The sequence below is a fragment of the Staurois parvus genome, unplaced genomic scaffold, assembly GCF_062004578.1.
Source record: "Staurois parvus isolate SC_StPar_1 unplaced genomic scaffold, SC_StPar_1.0 ptg000719l, whole genome shotgun sequence".
In the NCBI taxonomy this organism is placed as follows: domain Eukaryota; kingdom Metazoa; phylum Chordata; class Amphibia; order Anura; family Ranidae; genus Staurois; species Staurois parvus.
Window position 1 is genome coordinate 1,051,842 of NW_028318515.1, and position 20,439 is coordinate 1,072,280.

The 20,439-nt window shown below is 40.5% G+C and overlaps 1 protein-coding gene across 2 annotated transcripts in view; it reads right to left on the reverse strand.

Annotated features, from left to right (window-relative positions):
- The window catches only part of KNTC1 (kinetochore associated 1), a 306,855-nt gene that overhangs the window by 184,591 nt on the left and 101,825 nt on the right, over positions 1 to 20,439 (reverse strand). For both annotated transcript variants that reach the window (XM_089653668.1, XM_089653667.1), the window contains exons 22-27: positions 19,212 to 19,355; positions 18,331 to 18,387; positions 15,099 to 15,200; positions 4,744 to 4,863; positions 4,513 to 4,656; positions 3,251 to 3,349 (exon numbers count right to left, since the gene is read on the reverse strand). In XM_089653668.1, coding sequence (XP_089509794.1) covers positions 3,251 to 3,349; positions 4,513 to 4,656; positions 4,744 to 4,863; positions 15,099 to 15,200; positions 18,331 to 18,387; positions 19,212 to 19,355 — 666 coding nt within the window. The remainder of the gene's footprint in view (positions 1 to 3,250; positions 3,350 to 4,512; positions 4,657 to 4,743; positions 4,864 to 15,098; positions 15,201 to 18,330; positions 18,388 to 19,211; positions 19,356 to 20,439) is intronic.

A 20,439-nucleotide genomic window follows, 5' to 3' on the forward strand; every position in this document is an offset into this window, starting at 1 on the left:
CAAGTGTACCATGAGATAGCTGAATCAACCTCAGGGACCATCCATTTTTTGAGAAACAAATCCTCTATAGCAGCCATCACTAAATGGTGTACTGCGATCCACAAATGGACCGAATGACAGTCATATAGGGACCGCAGCTCTGCCACTTAGCAGCCTGGTTGTCCTCTGCCGGCCCCCCTCCCTGTTGCAGCATTCATCTTTAAAGAAGACAGAAGGCACGGCATGTCCAGCCAGAGGGTGGGAGCTATCCAACTTTTCAAGTTAACAAGCCGGTGACTGGTTCCTAGGAGTTTCTAGCAACCAATCACCTGCCTGTTAACATGAAAAGCATGTCCCAACCTCTGTCCTTGCATGTCATGCCTTCTACCTGCTGTGTAAGATAGGATCAAAAAGGAGGCTTGTGAATGGCAGGGGGGAAATGTAAGGGAGGAGGCATTCATATAAAGGGGACTGGGTTGCAAGGAAGGAGGGGGGGGAGGGGCTGTGAAGGGGACCAGAATACAAAAAAGGGGTGCAAGCAAGGGGGGTTTGTAAAGGGGACTGAGGTGCAAGGAAGGGGGGGGGGTTTGTAAAGGGGACTGAGGTGCAAGGAAGGGGAGTTTGTAAAGGGGACTGGGGTGCAAGGAAGGGGGGGGGGTTTGTAAAGGGGACTGAGGTGCAAGGAAGGAGGAGGCTGTAAAGGGGACTAGGGTGCAAAAAAACAGGGGCTGTGAAGGGGACTGGAATACAAGAAAGGGGGGCTGTGAAGAGGACTGAGATGCAAGTAAGAGAGTGCTGTAAAGGGGACTGGGGTGCAAGGAAGGGGGGCTATGACGGGGACTGGGATTTAAGCAAGGGGGCTGGCTGTGTGGGGTGACAGAGAACACTGATGTGAAGGGGAGGGGGACTTTGAGGTGAGGTGGGGCCTGAGGACACTGATGTAAAGGGTGTATGGGGGGGGGGGGGGGGGGGTTGTGATGTGAAGGGCAGATACAGGACATTTAAGTAAAGGAGGATCTGTGATGTAAAATGGTTGGATCTGAATGCACAGGGGGTTGTAATGTAAAGCAGGCACTGTAATGTAAAGATGGGGCTGTATTGTGAAGGACGGTGTTGTGATGTAAATATGTTAATATTATTATTATACAGGATTTATATAGTGCCAACAGTTTGTGCAGCACTTAACAACATGAGGGCAGACAGTACAATTACAATACAACTCAATACAGGAGGAATCAGAGGGCCCTGTTTGAGCTTACAATCTAAGAGGGAGGGTCAAGTGATACAAAACGTAATAGCTGTGGGGGATAAGCTGATCTAGAGAATAAACCTCAAGTTGTTAGGTGGGGACAGAATAGGCTTCTCTGAAGAAGAGTGTTTTCAGGGATTGTCTAAATAATAATAATATTATTATTATATGCCTCCATACCATATCTACACAAAAAAAATATTTTTTGCACACGAGGCTGCAAAACATTGCAGCAGTGATCAGTGGATCATGGGTGCAATGCAAGGGTTCTTGAAGACTCTTTCTCCAGCTCGGTTCTTTACCAAGTTATGGACTTTTCTGTTACTGAGATGGAGGAAGAATCAATGGGCTACAAGTGCAGTAATCACTGCACATGTGTTCCACTGATAATTGACAAAACAGACAGTTAACCACGGGGAAGAACAACCTGGTTTAGGAGTGGTTACACCCTAAATACGTAACATGGTCTAAAAAAGTGGAGTTAGCGTTTAAAGTAGGTCTTCACTTGGCTGTTAAAGTACTACTATTCCTCCTCCCCATCTCTAACACGTATTTTTTTTTAAAAGAATAATGCAGGCTTTGCTGCAACATCCACCTGGTAAAACTTGGAGAACATGTAGAAGATAAGGTGGCAGTCTTGCAAACCAGGGAAGCAGTTGCTTGAAGCTGGAAAGCCTAAGAAGCACTTGCAGGTCTTGTAGAGAGTGCCTTAACAAGGGCAGAAGCCACTACTAGACACAATAAGCTTGAAACACAGCATATCTGAGCCACCTGCAGATGGTGGAAAAAGAAGCCAGTGCATCCTTACAGGGTCCATCCAAAATTAGAATCAGTCTTCCTTAAAGAAGCAGTGGCTAAAAGACTCACAAAAGGCAATGAGAGAAATTAACTTTTAGTGCACTACAGCTGATCAGTGGGGTGAAAGAATGATGTCTTTGTTGAGCTGAAAGCTCTGAGCCTCAATGTCGATTTGTCTTTATGCAAAACCAAAAAAGGGGTCCTTGCAAGGTCACCAGTTCGGATGTTTGTCTAGCAGAAGTGATGGTTACAAGTTAAAACCACCTTGTGGATGACAGTAAAGAAAGGAATGTCTTCACTGGGTTCAAATGACAGTTTGTGAAGCTCAGAAAGAATTGCATTCAGATCCCAGTGGGACAAACAGGGGTAGCTACATGGTAAACTCCCTGTACAAAGTTCTTAATCAAATACAAAGACCAGTGGTCTCTGAAAAGGCTACAATTAGCACAAACCTGACTTTTGTAGGTACCGAGATCACTCCTACAGTGTCCTAATATGGAACCCACAAGGCCCACACAAAGAGGTGTGCCTTCCACATCTGATAGAAGTTGCTGAAAATAACCTTCCTAGCCTTAAGCATCATAGCAAATACAGACTCAGATTCCCCTTTACCTGAAGCAATGTATGCGACTAGTTTTTCCATACAGGAGGTGTCTTGAAGCTGTTGTTACCAACAAAGGATTTTGTATGAAGTATTAAATAAATTTCAGTTATCATGTTCAATACTTTTTCTCTGTGTCATCCCATTTTATTACACATAAAAATTAAAATTTCTGAACTTATTTGTTTTGGTTTCTTTGTATGTATGGATTGCATGGGTTATTACAGACATGTAGTGAACATTTCATGCCAATAGCACCTTTAGAAATATATTGACCTAGAAAAATGGTTACGTGTTTAATACTTATTTTACTTGCCGTATATTGTATATCTTCTGTTATTCTCAGAGTGGATTAGATTATCTCTTCTCTAACCATACAGCTCATTATTTATATTTACCACTGCACAGAGATGTTCAAGAATAAATTGTCTTTACATACTAATTTTTTTTACAAGCTAACTTTACATAGTACCTAAACTATACACCACACTTTGAGGTTTTTATCCAATTAATCGAAACAATAAATCGGCCAACTAATCAATTAAGAAAATAATCGTTCGTTGCATCCCTAAACATAACTAAGCATTTTCTAAGATATGAGGAACATACATGGGTTTACTTACATCTGTATCTGTCATGCACCCAACAACCGCAATTGCCTTTGCCTCCCATGCAGTTTCAAACAATGATGCAGAGCGAGAACTGCAGCTCTCCAACATATCCTAAAGTACAAATGCATGAAACAAATATAAGTGAATTTCTGAAACTCCACTGCAAAAATATTTTTATATTTGTGATAATTATTTTTCAGATGGAAATAAAAAATCAAGAGCAGAAAAGAGAATGCCTACTGGAATTCTTAATGTTACTTTCTCAGTATTTTCCTCCATTAAGCTGCAACCAATAATAAAAGGCTGCCTTACAGAAATGTGAGTCCCATGGCTTTCTGGTGAGAAGACTCCTGTCTGCCCTGTGTCTACAGTGACTTTTCTTCCCAATGCTTACTTGCTATTCAGGACCAGGCAGTGCTCATCAAGCCAGCACTGTCCCTGTTTATAGTCTCGCCATCCACTTACCACTTCCGCTGAGGGACTAATCTGGTGGTTGCCATCTCCAAAGAGCCATTCCTTTTAATGAGTTGTTCCAAAGAATTCCATCTACCATGAAGGGTGTGTTTGAGCTTTATTTGCTGCCTATAATTTGTGCAGCAACTCTTTCTAGTGAGTGCACTTGGCGTGGTGGTGGGACTCACTGAGGATTTTGGTGGAGAATCTGATAAAGACTGATATTTTATAACTAGATGAACTGTTATCACCAGAGTTTTCCATAGGTTTCCTTTTTTTATGTTATTTGTTTACGAGTTTTGAGCGCTGCACTTTTTCACATATATTTTTCAAACCCAACAAATGAGTGTCAAAAAAGTAAAAATTCCTTGCATTTTATACTTTTTTTCTTGGCCTGAGACTGAAAACATCTTTATGTCAGACAGGGAACTAAAGAGATAACAATGGTAGACTGCAAATTTGTCTGATAACCATTTTCCTTTAACATTCACATTACGCCATCTTGAAAGAAATGGGGGTTTTGAAAAGAAATTAGGGTTTTCTAAATTGTCAGAAAACTGTATCATACCACAATATATTTCCATAACAGATTTGCATTTCTTTGAAGAGCAAGAAGAAATGTTGAAGCTATGTCTAGTTCTGACAAATTGCTTATACTCTTTGCAAAAACATAAAACGGTTAAGACTTTTTTTTTTAATCTCTTAAATTTGAAATCGCCACTTGTTCAGGGGATACATATATCCTTTGGCTTTATGGGCAGAAGCAAAAAGGATTATCCAGGAGAGAAGCATAAACACTTGACATTAGTTATTTGAATTACCTTGATGTACTGGAGGAAAAGTTCTTCTTCATTTAGGTTATGCTGATGCATATAAGGCCTAATAACCTTTTCTAAAGTGGATGGAATAAGCTCAGGAGCCAAGACTTTATCCAACATACGAAATACAATTGTAGTTGTAGTCTCCTAAAATGTCAAGAGTAGTATCAAAGATCATGGAAAATAAAAAACTGCAACACCAGTTTCTGAAATTACTGGAGATATACATCTTACCTTTTCAAAATCAGATAGGGCAAGCCTACAGTTATATTTCCTATATAATTCCACCAACTCTTGGAGGCTGGTGACAAGCTTCATCAACTGCTGAACTTCCTCACAATCACAGTCTTCTTTCTTCAAATAAAAAGGAAAAAAAAAATAATCGTAAAACTCTAATGTTATGCTGCTTTTAGGGAAAAAAAGGGTGGAAAGCTACAATGAAACAAGGGCCATTCAAGCTGCCCACACAAACCGAGAGAGTTTAGTGTGGGGGCAGATGTCATTTTCGGCTGCATTGAGCCAGTGGCAGGTGTCTGTGTGATGCGAGTTCCAGCTCACCATAAAGTTTTTTTCCACATTTTTATTTGACATGCACAGTGCATTGCATGTCTGCATTTTATCGCACACGTCCAGGCTGCATTGCAGTGTGGAATGGGAAGGTAGGAAACAATTGTTTTCTATGTGCCCTAGCAGTGACTGGCATTCTTACAACGTGGCAAAACACAGTCACCACACCGTGTGTGAACAGGCACTAACTATCTTAATGTCTTATCTACCAAGAGACATTTATAAATGGTATGGTAAATAGGAGTTAAGGCAAGTGCACAGATTTCAGATAAAAGTGATTCAGACAGCTATTGAGCCGCCTGATCACTTTTATGGGGCACATTTATGGGCTGCTGAAGGTGTGTTGCACGCTCTCCTCCCCCGCCAGCAGCATCCTCGGTGGTTCCCAGGTTCACCCATTTTCTGGGGAACCCAGTACTGTGGGAATCTGCACCTACAATGACAGCAGGAGGTAAATCGGGTAACATCCATTTTACGTGTATTGCGTTGCTTCCAGTTTCAGAGCGGTCATTCCTCTGTAGCCGAGGATGCATCTAATGAAGCAGAATGTGTACTTCATTAGCTGCATTGGAGGGAAGGGGAGATATTGAAGGTCCCATCTATTGTTACCACAAGCAAATATCTATATATCTTGCGAGCCAAGCTATGTCTACTGAATAACCACCCTAAAACACAAATCTGGACAGAATATGTCCTTGATATTACTGGATCGCAAACACCCAACACATAACTACCACTGTGTACATAAATTATTTCACAATAGTGTGTTGCGCTCCTTATTAAGATCTCTTTAAATACTTATAATCTCTTATTTATACTCAAAATAAATAATATTATATTTCCTAGTGATCTAATTTGCAAAAATATTTAAACATGGGTTCATACCTTTGACCAAAATTCATATATAATAATAACTTAATATACTTTAAAAAATAAAAATCCTCAATAAGTCATATTATTAATCCATATCCGTGATTATAAAATTAATTATAATTGAACCAATTGTGCATCATGATTAGTGAAAATAATAAATTAATATAAAAAAAATATCCATGTATGTAGTATTACCCCGTTTTAGGAGGTTTTGAATCTTGATGTGGTGAATGTGAGAGAAGTATTAGAGATAAAGGTTAGGGAGAACTCTTCTCTCATTCACCACAGTTATACATTTTGATGAGATTGGATTAATATATCGCGTACTTTTAGGGATAATATAAAGAAGGAAGTATATAGGTTAGTGGAGGTCTTTGATGCCGAGTTTTATAAGAATAGTGGTAGCACATTTGGGTTATAGGTATAGGTGAGTTCTATTTATATATACTAGATGTGTAAATTATTAATGGATTTATGTGGGAGATTTTCTATTTTTATTTATTTTTGTTTAATTAATTTTTGGTATGTTGATCAAAAGATATTCTTTGTAGGAGATTTATATTTTTTAGTTTATATTTTTTTATTATTGATGTAAAATTATTTTAATATATTATATTTTTATTTTATATATATACAGATGTATGTGTTTTTATATATATATATCTCTATATATTTCTTATACATGATGGTTTGCATAATTTAAAAATATGAACGTTTTTAAGTATAAAGAATAAAATTGTATTATGAGTATAATATATAAGGAGATCGCTCGAATCCTGGTAAGCCGCAGAGTCATGTCACAATGTATTTCTCCGAGTGAAGTAATGCAGTAAGTGCTACAAATATATCAATTGGAAAAAGTGTTAATGTAATGAAATTGCCCCCAAAAACATGGCTGCCCCCTGTAGATATACAACAAAATGGCGGAGCCGAGCTATATAAGCCAGCAATGGGAGAGTGACTATCCTATCAAAACCCCCTGATGAAGCCACGTGACCAGTGGCGTAACGCGTAGGGGTGGGGCTGCAACGTCACTCGGAGATAGCCGGATTGTTTGACAGACGGCGTGTGCATGACTCAATGGTCGGCGGAGGATTCGTTACACACAAAATTGCCTTATATTGATTGCAGTAAATGTGAGTGTACTACTTGGAAGGAATAAAGCAGTATTTTAAAAGGATAAAACACTATGTTTGGCATTTTTTCCCTGTATGTGGAGAGACGCATGGAGAGGAGAGTATAGGGGGCTTGTATCATCGTGAGGAGGGATTAATCCCAGAGGGGATAATCAGTGATAAAGGATATCTCTATTCCACAATCTAAAGAGGAGAAATCTTAATCAAGCAGGTTCCAAAGGAGGTGAACCAAAAGCGCATATAGCCTAATTGCAGGCAGATAAGGAGGTGAGCTTACATCTGCACTAATTGGAGGATTCACAAACAGTCACAGATTCACAATCAGTCACGGATTGAAGATTAAATAAAGCACAAAGTCACTATTTTTATGATTAATGGGACATTGTTTTTGCACAAAATTAATTAATTATATATATAAGTATTTATTCACATTTTTTTGATATTAATTTATTATTTTCACTAATCATGATGCACAGTTGGTTCAATTATAATTAATTTTATAATCACGGATATGGATTAATAATATGACTTATTGAGGATTTTTATTTTTTAAAGTATATTAAGTTATTATTATATATGAATTTTGGTCAAAGGTATGAGGTATTAATGATATCAATAAAGTTAAAGTGGTTGGAAACCCTCACATATACCCAGTGAAGTGACTATTATCAGGTGATACACAGGGATGAAACATGGAAATTTTCTGAAGCCATTTCTTCCATAGATCATTCTGGCCATGCCTGTATGTTGTATGGACATGGCATTCCTCCTTCTGCTATAAGCTCATGGTCATATGGTAACTTATAGCAAAACTGTTCAGCAAACACTGCTGAACAAATAGCTGATATTACGCTGATAAGATCCAAGCTATTTCCAAAAACGTAACCCCCCCCCCATACTTACTCCACCCATGGCAAAACTGCCTACAACCCTCCTCCAGCAACAATCCACTGATCCCACTAGCACTGATCCACTGTGGCTTCCTTCCTCAGCCCTACTGCTGGTATTAGGTGCTGCAGAGGAGCCATGGAGGAAAAATATTCACAAATCCACCCCCAACAAAGCCCCACTCCCCCTCTCCGCAGTGCTGCTGGCCAGCTTTCCTTCCTCCTTTCCCACCAACTGCAGCTGCAGCACATGGGGATGGGAGGATTGTGCGTTGTCAAACATGTGTTTACCATCCCAATTCTTTCCTTGAATGAACATAGTCAATGATCAGAACCGATCACTCCTGTGTCCATTCATCACAGAAGCATAGGAAATAGTGTTTCCCATGGTTCAGTTCATGAATTAATAATAGACTGCTATTCATTCATGTACAGTGTAGCGGAGGCTTCAGAGAAAGGGACTTTTCTCTGTCTCAAAAAAAGAGACATCACTGGTCTGTTTAGATCTCTGATTTCACAAAAAAATTGTAAAATAAAAACAAAAAAAACCGCACAGTAACACCTCCTTCACACATACTGCAGTGTATACCCCTGTGAGACTGTCTGCCCACATGGCGATGCATGCATCCCTGTGCAGGCAGTCCCGTTGATGTCAATTGGAATGTAGCAAATTCAAGGACACAGCCGCTGCTCCCTATTTGACATCCTTGCAGGTCCAGATGCATCTCCCTGAGCTCACACTGTCTGCATTCGGAGCAATGCACCAGCACCCATAATGCAGCCCCTGCATCCCAATTGACATAAATGGGACTGCCTGCATGGGGATGCATGGACCACCTTGGCATCCTTGTGCGAGTAAACACGGCCCTCCATGGGCATATACTTTAGTTCAGCACAAGTGAACAAGGCCTTAGTAGGAATTTAGCAGGAATTTTATAAATGATGTAGTGTTTGTGTGCACTAATAATGCTGTTAGTATATTTTTATAGTGAAAATAGAGGTTTGATAAACATTTGTGCAACTATTGCAGAGCCTAAAAAAACAAACAAACACAGTAACACATTTTTTTTTATTCAACAGGTCGCATACTTTCAGAAAACATATGGTTTGAGGGGACTTTTATAAACTCTGAAAGTTGCAAGTAATAAATGATAACCTTCAGATTTTGAGTAATTGTTTTAACTGACATTCTTGCGCACCTTCATGACCTGTTTGTCATCTATGGTATCTTTTGTGTTATGCACTTTTTACTTTAACTATTGTTACTTTGTTTACAATGATCATTATAATGGGGTTGCTGTTTGCAGTCTGGCCACGTGGTGGCGCTGGGAGGCGGTCCTTATTTTTTAGCCATCTGGCTGGTCTGATGTGTAGCTTTATGATCTGGCTGTGATACATATAGTTGGTCCAAATATGCTTATGGCATTATATTTATTCATACTTTTACAGAACTTTTGGATGTCTATACAATCATGGGTTGGAGCTCATAGGATCCTTGTAGTGTGGTGGATGGCCTGAAGGTGTCTCCCTGGAGGTACTTGTGTGGGCCAACAGCAACTGCATATGCATCACAATCCCGTTTTATGAATTTAAGATTTCCTGTATATACAGAGGATGTAAGTGTATTGAAATTATATTACAATGGTAACATATACATGCCACAATTTGGTCTTACTATTTAAAATACACTGTAAAAAATTGCTCTTTACAATAACTGTCATGGTATATTGATGCTGTACCTATTATATTGTAGTATTGCTATACTCAACTCTTTCCCCTGAAGGAGGAATGATTTTTTTTAAACATGTCGGGACATTAAGAAGACTACACCATAACTGGCCAAGTCTCATCTCATTTGGCAGTTTTCTGTTGGTGTGTATCTATATGCAAGGGTATATGCACTCTGTATTGTTCTTTGATTGTATGCAATACCACTTAGAAACCCACACTGTTTATGTGGTTTTATCTTGTCGCTGTCTTACACACACACACACACACACACACACACGCGCGCACACACACACGCACACACACACGCACACACTACTGTGCAAAGGTTTAAGGCAGGTGTGAAAAAATGCTGTACATTAAGAATTAATTAAAAATAGAAGTGTTAATAGTTTACTTTTATCAATTAACAAAATTGAAAGTAAATGAACAGAGGAGAAATCCAAATCAAATAAATATTTGGTGTGACAACCATTTGCCTTCAAAACAGCATGGATTCTTCTTGGTATGCTAGTTTTTGAGGAAACTCGGCAGGTAGGTTGTTCCAAAACATATTGGAGAACTAGTCACAGATCTTCTGTGGATGTAGGCTGCCTCAAATCCTTCTGTCTCTTCATGTAATCCCACAGAGACCCGTTGAGATCAGGGGTCCGTGGGAGCTAAACCATCACATCCAGGACTATCTGCTCTTCTTTAGCTGTATGTATAGGGTCATTATCCTGCAGCAGAATAAACTTGGGCCAATCACATGCCTCCCTGATGATATGACATGATGGAGAAGTATGTGTCTGTATTTCTCAACATTGAGGAGACCATTGATCTTGACCAAACTTCCAACTTAATCAGCAGAAATGCAGACACGAACCTTCAAGGAACCTCCGCCATGCTTCACAGTTGGCTGCAGAGCCCTTCAGTAGACAAACTGCCTCCTGCTACAGCCAAATATTTTACATATTTTCTCATCAGTCCAGAGTACCTGCTGCCATTTTTCTGCACCCCAGTTCCTAGGTTTTCGTGCATGGTTGAGTCGCTTTCTGGCTGCAATTCTTCCATGAAGACCACTTTTGGCTAAACTTCTCTGGACAGTAGATGGGTGTACCTGGGTCTCATTGGTTTCTGACAGTTCTGTGCTGATTGCACTGCTGGACATATTCCGATGTCAAGGCATGTTGTGCCTTTCATCGGCTGTATTAAGTGTTCTTGGCCAACCACTGCATCTATATTCTCAACATTGCCTGTTTCTTTGTGCTTCTTCAAAAGAGCTTGAACAGCACACCCTGAAATTCCAGTCTGTTTTGAAATCTTTGCCAGGTAGAGACCTAACTGATCCAGTAGAACTTCCTTTTGCCTTGTTGCTGTGCTCAGTCTTGCCATTGTGTATGACCCATGATATGAAACGGTCTTCCACAACCACACTTTATTAGCAGAGATTGGCTGTTCCTCGCCCAATTTTAAGCCTCCTACACAGTTGATTCAGTTAATGACTGTTTCAACCTACATATGAAATTGATGATCATTAGCACCTGTTTGGTATAATTGGTTAATCATACACCTGATTCTAATGCTACAAAAACCCTGACATTTTGCTAGTTTAAAGCCTATGGGTAGTCTCGCCAAATATTTATTATTATTATTATACAGCACCAACAGTTTGTGCAGCGATTTACAAAATGAGGGTAGACATTACAGTTACAATACAATATGGTACAAGAGGAAAGAGGGCCCTGCTTGTTAGAGCTTACAATCTAGGAGGAAGGGTTGAGTGATACAACAGGTAATAGCTGTGCGGGATGAGCTGATGGAGGGAGGAAATAAAAGGAAATAAAAGGAAGCAGGATAGGCTTCTTTAAAGAGAAAGGTTTTCAGGGATTGTCTAAAGGTGGATAGATTAGGAGATAGCCGGACAGATTGGGGAAGGGAGTTCCATAGGATGGGAGAACCTCAGGAGAAGTCCTGGAGGCGTGCATGGGAAGAGGTGACACGGGAAGTAGAGAGCAGAGCAGCGGTTTGGTTGATATTTTGAGATCACGTTGGTGATGTAGCTGGGGCAGAGTTGTGGATGGCTTTGTAAGTTGTTGTTAGTATTTTGAATTTTATTCACTGGGCAAGTGGAAGCCAAGGGAGGGATTGGCAGAGAGGTTGGTAAGGTGGATGAGCCTGGCAGCAGTATTTATGATGGACTGGAAGGGGGATAGCCTATGTAAAGGTAAGCCAATGAAGAGGGAGTTGCAGTAGTCAAGGCGAAAGATAACCAGGGAGTGAATTAGGAGCTTTGTGGTATCATTGGTTCAAAAGAGACGTACTCTGGAGATGGTAGGACATCCACTCTGGTATGTCTGTTAGTAAATTGGTGATACGTGAGGAAACTGATGGGATAAGCTGAGGAGCAGAAAGAGAGATTTGTGTGTCATCAGCATAGAAATGGTATTGGAAGCTATCAGCTGACCCAAGGAAGAAGTGTAGATTGAGATTAGGAGATGTCCAATGACAGATCCTTGGGGGACCCCGACAGTAAGAGGAGTAGGAGAGGAGGAAGTAGAGTTGTAAGTGACACTGAAGGTGTGGTGAGATAGATAAGATTTGAACCAACAGTCACGGAGACAAAGTAAAAAAAGTTTTTTTGAGAAGGAGGGGGTGGTCAACTGTGTCAAATGTAGCAGAGAGGTCTAAGAGTAAGAGTACAGAATAGTGACCATTGTTTTTAGAGGTTAGTAAGTAGTTTGTGAGTTTTAGGAGAGCAGTTTCTGTGGAGTGTTGTGGGCAAAATTCAGACTAAAGGGGATCAAGAAGGTTATTCTCAATAAGGTGGCAGCTCAGCCAGTTGTAGGCTAGACGTTCAAGGAGTTTGGAGGCAAAAGGGAGTAAGGAGATGGGTCCTAGGTTGCTAAGATTAACGGGGTCCAGTGAGGCCTTTTTAAGTATGGGGGTGAGTATCGCATGTTTTAGAAAGCTGGGGAAGATGCCAGTAGAAAGGGAGAGATTGAAGATATGAGTCAAAGAGTGAAGGACAGAGCCAGAGGGTGACCGTAGTATTTGCTAGGGAACAGGGTCCAGGGGACAGGTGGGCTTTAGAAAAAAAATTACCAACTCCTCCTCTATAGTAGCTGGGTTAAAAAAGGGAAGTATAGCTTGTGCAGATGGGCAAGGAGTGTAGGGTGAGGGGGATATCTCTACAGTGGAGATCTCATCACGAATTGTATCAATATTATTTTTGATCAGCGATCTCCTGGGCAGTGAATGAGTTAGTGGGTGGAGGTAAAGAAGGATGAAGTAGAGAGTTAAAGGAAGAAAAGAGTTGACGGATATTGCGTGAGATGGTGTTAATGAAAGTGATAATATAGGTCTGTTTGGCAGTGTGGAGACAGGAGTTGTATTTAGAAGGGCAGATTTATATTGGTCGAAGTCTTGCTGGATCTTAGTCTTACGCCATGAATGCTCAAGAGCATGGCTACATTTTTTGAGGCATCTGGTATTGTCTGTTTGCCAGGGCTGTAGCGGCTGGGGCCTAATTCTGTGTGTAGTGAGGGGGGCCAATGTGTCCACGGTGGATGACAGTGAACTGTTGTAGACAGGAATGGCCAGGTTGGGGCAGGACAGGGCTGAGATTCTGTCATAGAGACAATCTGTTGCAGAAAAAAGAGAAGGGTTAAGATAGCGAAGGTTTCAACGGCTGTTTGGTAGTTGGAAGACAAGGAGGAGGAAACCAAGGAGAGAGTGAAGCTAATAAGGGAGTGATCAGAGAGAGGAAAAGGAAAGTTGGTGAGGTTGCAAGGAGTGCATAGGTAGGAGATTACAAGGTCGAGGCAGTTACCATTAGAGTGAGTAGAAGCAGTGTCCATTGTTTTAGGTCAAAAAAAGTGGTTAGGCTCAGCAGTTTAGAGGTAGCAGGAGTGTTAAGATTAACAGGGATGTTGAAGTCACCAAGAATGATTTTGGGAATTTCAGGAGAGAGAAAGTAAGGCAGCCAGGCAGAGAAGTCATCAAGGGAGCTTGATACCGGTCCAGGAGGCCGATAGATGACAGCAATTCTTAAAGAAACTGGCGAGAATAGACGAATACAGTGAACTTCAAATGAGGAGAGGGAAAGAGAGGGAGGTGAGTGAAGGACCTGAAAAGTGCTTTGAGGGGATAAGAGAATTACAACTCCACCTCCTTTCCATCCGCTAGGCCTGGGAGAGTAAGTCCAGAGGAGACCACCATGGGAAAAATCAGCAGGAGAGGGAAAGTCAGATTCATGAAGTCAGGTTTCTGTAATTGCACGTAGGTTAAAGGAGTTTGTGGTGAAAAGGTCATGGACAGAGGTGAGTTTGTTACAGACAGAGCGGGCATTCCAAAGGGCACAGGAAAAGGGGAGGCTGGTTCTAGGAAGAAGAGGAATAGTAACCAGATTGTGTGGATTGTGGCCGATGTTAAGAGGATAGGGGGTGCCAGGCGTGTTGGTATTGAATTGATTTAGATTTTTCTTCTGCTTGCTCACTTTGCATATTGAAAGTTGGTAAAAAACAATTAAAATGTGTATTTTTTTTTAAATAGGTTTTTGAAAGTATTCTTCCTTTACAGCATTTCTTCACACCTGCTTAAAACATTTGCACATAGTGTGTGTGTGTATTTTTTTTTAAAGGAAGATTTTATTAAAATGAATGCTTAATACAAAGTACAAACGTAAAAAGAAAAATACAACAGTACCCACTCACAATTAGGTAATACAGATGACTGATATCTCCTAACAGAGAAAAAGACAAAAGTACTCGATGGATTGTACAGTATTACGTTTTAGGCACAATATCTGCCCTAAGCTCCATTTACACAAAAGGGACTGTTTCGAATGCTTGCAGCTGTCTCCATCTTGATTAATAAACAACATATATCATGTGTTTATTCTCATCTTTACAGTCATATACATATATTCTCATGTTTACAGTCATATTTTTCTTCATTGTTCCTCATTTCTTTAGAAAATATTGTAATTGGAATATCAGTCTGTAGCAATAGTGGATTGAGTATTCAGCCAAGAACAGCACTTGCCAAACTTACGTAGGAAACATCTTGCCCTGTAAGTTTGCTTGTACAAGGGAAATTATTGGTTTATTACCCCCTGCCTCTGAATAACTTTTCCAGAATCAGAGGATTCACACTAAATAGCTATAAATTAATTTAGCATAAAAACTGTAAAAATGTAAAAGGTTTTCAGCAGGAAGGCATATCAGAGTCCATTGGAATCTTTATAGATGTACAAGAAATTGATATGTGCAGGGTCATTCTATGTTCTATTGCAAAATAATCAGTACTAGAACCTTCTTTTCAAATTACTTTGGTCTCCACGATAAAAGCAGAACACACACATTTACATATAATCAAAGTGGAGTGATAGAAACTGTGGAAAGTAAGATTCACTTACCAGAGGGATCCAAAGCCAAGAAGATGCTATACCAAGTTCTGCTGGATTCTTTGATGTAAAATATACTTCTGCCATTTCATGACCGTTTTCTGGCCAGTTGGCCTGTAAAAAATATCAGCATTTTGGAAAGACAACAGTAACATCAATTTTGAGAGGCAGTGTTTCACAGTTTAGAAATTTTCATAAATACTGCAAACCTGTCTGAATATAGTGCTAGGGAAATACAGTGCATGGGAGCAGGGCTGAGTCATGCTTTACCACACGTATGCAGTAAAAAAAACCTCTGAAAACCAAGGACAAGCTTAAAGTGAACCATTAGTCAGAAAATGAAAGTGATTCTAAAGGCTTATTTTATTTTAAGAAAAAAATAACAAACATGTCTATACTTACCTGATGTGTGCAGTGGTTTTGCATACAGCAGCCCAGATCCCCCTCTTCTCAGGTCCCTTACAGGCTCGCCTGGCCCCTCCCTCCTGTCAGGTGCCCCCACAGTAAGCAGCTTGCTATGGGGGCACCCGCTGCTCCGTGTGTCCATTCACACATGGAACCATGGCTTGGCCCCGCCCCCCTCTCTCTTCACATTGGCTGTGATCAAGAGCAGTGGGAGCCAATGGCTCCCGCTTCTGTCCCAGCCAATGAGAAGAGAGTCCTGGGATAGCCGAGACTGCAGTGCGCATTGCTGGATCAAGAGGGGGCTTGGTGGAGTGTTAGGGGGGGGTTGGGGTGATGCTAGACACAGAAGGTTTTTTACCTTCATTCATAGAATGCATGAAGGTAAAACACCTTGAGACTTTACAAACACTTTATGTCCTGCTAGATCACATCAGGCTGGCCCCTTTTGTAGGTAAAGCTATGTAAAACATTAACCACTTGCCCTCCTGAGGATTTACCCCCTTCCTGACCAGGCCATTTTTAGTGTTACAGCGCTGCGTTACTTTGACTGACAATTGCACAGTCATACTACGCTGCACCCAAATTAAATTGACATTTTTTTTTCCCCACGAATTGAGCTTTCTTTCAGTGGTATTTGATCGCCTGTGCGGTTTTTATTTTTTGCGGTATTAGACCAACAATTTTGTGGAAAAAAAAAAATAATATTTTTGACTTTTTGCTATTAAACATGTCCAGTAAAATTAAAAAAAAAAAAAATCAAATTTCGTCATAAAATTTAGAAATCTATGTCTTTGCTAAAAAAAATCCCAATACAAGTAAATTAATTATCTTACATGAAAGTTATATCGTTTACAAATGGTGGTATATATACTGGAATTTTTCCTTTTTTTGCTAGTAATAGCGCCGAACAGCAACTTAAGCGGGACTGCGGCGCGAATGCGGACACTATACTAATGGCACTGGGCAGGAAGGGGATAACATGAGGGTCGATCAAAGGGTTAACTGTGTGCAGGGTGTGTTTTACTAGTAGGTGGTGTGTTGGTGCTTCACTGTAAGCACACTGCTCTGGATGGCTGTGCACAGCCATCCAGAGCAGTGTGTCCGAGCTGACAGGGAGGAGATCTGTTAGTAAACAAAGCAGCCTTCCTCCCAGTCGGCCATCCTCGGTAATCTCTGGGCGCCGGCGGGTAATCACTGGTCAGGACCTGGTGATTGACAGCCGCAGCCACGAAAGGCGGTGCGGGTAGGGTGCCCCCCATCTACCCGGAAATACAAAATCACGTAAATATACACGATTTTGAGCGCCCCTGCCGCACTGTAGCAGTATATCTGCTATAGGGCAGTCAGGATATGGTTAAATATACTGCAAGTCCCTATATTGTTTAAAATCCACTTTAAAGCGTAACTTTACTCATACCTGATATAAAAAAAAAATGTTCTTTAGGAAGGAGCATCCATTAACAGTTATGCTACCAAAATTAGTGTGTACTGTAAATTGCCTCCAGCATTGTTCCGGTTAATTCTTTTGCTTAAGCCTAGAGCCCTTGAGCACCAGTAAATTGTTTGGCAGATTAGCCTCTAGTGGCTCTGATTTTTGGCACAGAGGTGAGACTAGAGAATACTCAAGCCTGTGCAAAGCAGGGTAAGAGAGTGCATTACTGGATTTTAAACAGTATAGGCACTTGTATTTAATGTTTTACATAGCTATACCTGCAAAAAGGAGCCAGCATGAAGTAATCTATCAGGACTTAATTCTCTTATTGAAGTTCTACATTAAGCTGAGTAATAAAGGACACAATGAACTAAATAACAGATTGCTTTTACCACGTCTAGCTATAGTGCTGACACACTTAATAGCCTACTACCGGTAACTCCACTTCAAAGTTTTACTGTAAAGGCATAAGGTGCATTTATGAAGCATTTAACTCCTTATTTCTTAGCATGTTATGATTTTAACTGCAGTTAGCAGTGAATTAAATCACCTTAAAAGGACAAGGTGAAATTATAGTTATCAGTGGAGTGGAGCAAGGTTGCTAATAGGTCTTGGATACTTCAGCTATGAGATCTCGCCACCATAGTTCTTGTCCACCTGGGAGTTTACTCACACATTTGCATATCACAGCACATTAAACTGCAGTCTCCACAATACATATAAAAAAAACCTGACAGATAGGCACCCCCCCATGTTGAGGGCATGTGACCTGGTATGGTTTCCTGACCTGCCGGACTGCATGGTCGGATACGGGTCTGGTATGCATTTTGGGGGGAAACTCCACGCCTTTTTTTTTTTTTTCAATTTTGGCGTGGGGCTTCCCCTCAAAATCCACGCCAGACAAAAAGGGTATGGATGGGAGGGGGAAACCCACACTTTTTTTTTAAATTATTTTTAATTGCCGGCAATTCTTTCTTTTACATTCAGCTGTCAGTGGGAATCCCACTGACAGCTGAAAAATGATGCATGCTTTTCACTACTAAAATATCGCATGACTTGATAAAATAACTCATGCTGTATTTTAGTAGCCTTTTTTAGTGAATTTACTATTTTCCAGTGCATTCTGGGCATTTGGGAGAGTCTCCTGAGGTTATCTTTTGAAAACGCTTCTGAACGCAAAAGTGCATAAACGCAGCTAAACGTGGTATGCAAATGCAGCTAAACTGACATTTTTTAACCTACGTTTTAAAGGAGTCAGTTTCCATCATTCAGAAGAGTTTTCCAAATGCCCCGTGTACATGAACCCTAATGCAATTGTTCCAGCAGCTACATCAGAAGCTGTTCTTGGCTGCAACTGTTCATGAATTGTTTTCAGGTATACAGCAAGGTAAATTGTTTTAGGCTCACCTTATCAGTCAGTTCTAGAGACCGTGCTCTATGCTCCAGCCATTTTGCAATAATTTTCTACAGAGGAAATAATCAACATTTTAGTAAAATCTCATGGCAGTGTTTAAAAGAAAATCATTAAAGGACTTACAGTATATAAAAAAAGGACCGACATCATTGCCCTACTGTCACCTCTTTTTTATCTGATAAATCTTAACCTCTATGAGATATGTTCTACTTTCACTGTCACTGTGGGAATCCACCCCTTCTAATCCTTCCTCCAACACTTGTCCCAGTGTGTATGTGCGCTTTACCTCTCTTTGACCTATCCCAAGCACTTTAGCATTAACCCCTTAGCACGAATTTACCTGTTTATATACAACAAAAGCCTTCAAAAGCACAGGCCTCAGCTCATGTTTGTTACCTCCTCATTGCTCAATCCCCTGCACACACATTAACCCCTCAACACCTAGTATCCAATGTGATTTTTACCTCTCAGAACTTTATCCTCTCTTTATGTGCATTAATCCCTCAGTCACCAGCACCCAAAGCATGTCCAATAACCAATCAGCAGCCAATCCTTAGCACACTTCTAACAACTCCCCAGGGTCCAGAGCATATTCATTAACCTCTCAGCACCCACTGTACAGTGCATGTGTACTAATTCAATACATTCAATGTTTTGCACTAAACATCTCATTTCCACTGCCCCTGGTTCAACACTAATAGCCCCACTGCCCCTCTTTTGCTAGTTAATTTTGATAACTTTAGATGAAGGCGAGTAGTAAATTTTGATTTCATCTTTAAAATGTATGGCAGGGTTTCTCAACACAAAAAGGAGATTACCTCTCAGCAACAGTTCTGTAACATAAAATATTGCTACGAAAGACTCAATAACATACATGTCCTTTTGGCACAATTCTTCTCACAAATGGAATCAATATGTTTTTAAACCAGAGGCACAATTCTTGTGAAGGGATTTTTGCAGGAATTATGCTAAGGAGCTTCTCAAGAATCTTCTCATCAAACTTGCTTTCAAATTCTGCCTATGGGGCAAAGAAGATGGTTCACTGCAGCACAATATTGTTAAACATATGAATAAAGGAACTTTACCTATCAACTGAACTCCAGGCTAACCCTAAAAAGTTAGAACTTTAGAGTATAAGACTACCTATTCCAGCCCTGCTGTGAATCTTACACCTCCATCCAAAATACATGTTCATAAAATATATAAATGATAAATGCTTCTCCTCCTACTTGCTACCACACTAGTTTAGTTGTCAAGGTTACACTCCCTCGGAAGTACACAAATTTTTTTTTCTTTCAAGTAAAATTGAGAAGGGTTAGAATATTTATCAGATTATTCATGACTGTCTCCCTGTATCAGTAACAACTACCTCATTTCTTTACCACAAATTCTGACTAGCAAGGAGAGCTGCAAGTAAATTTTTATAAATGACAGCAGGAGACAAATTTAAAAGAGAATGTCAGCTTTTTCAAAAACAAATAAAGGCACCCATACTGGAAAAAAGCAAAAGTGTGCATTTATTCATTGCATTGGAGCCTACAAAACAAAATACAACCACGATCAGTGGATCATGGGTACAATGCTCCAAGCGCCTGCATATTCTTCTTACAGCTCAGGTTTGTCCTATGGTATGGACCTTCAGTTATGGAGCTGGAGGAAGTATCAATGGACTACAAGTGCGGTAAAGTCATTGCACTTGGGCTCTACTGGAAAATACAAGTCCCTATGTGGGGTCTATTCATTTACAAATGTTATAGGTGCGAGCTGGGAGCAGAACCCTGAGATTATATAAAGAATGGGGGAATGGGTAGGGACAGGGTGGTTAACAGTGAGAGGCTGCAGGTCCAAATATGGGAGTAAAATGAAATATGGAAATTAACCAATTGCTGCCCACTTACAGTACATTTAATGCAGGCGGGCAGACGTTGCAGGCTAAGCAACATGCTGCTACATCACTCAGAACCCCCCGGGGGCACACAGCGGCTCAATCCTGTGACCGCTGTGTCCACAACGGATCATAGTGCTAGGTACCCAGCTGCTGTGAGCAGACGTGGTATCATGTGATCACTATGACCAATCATAGTGATCACATGTAAGCAAAA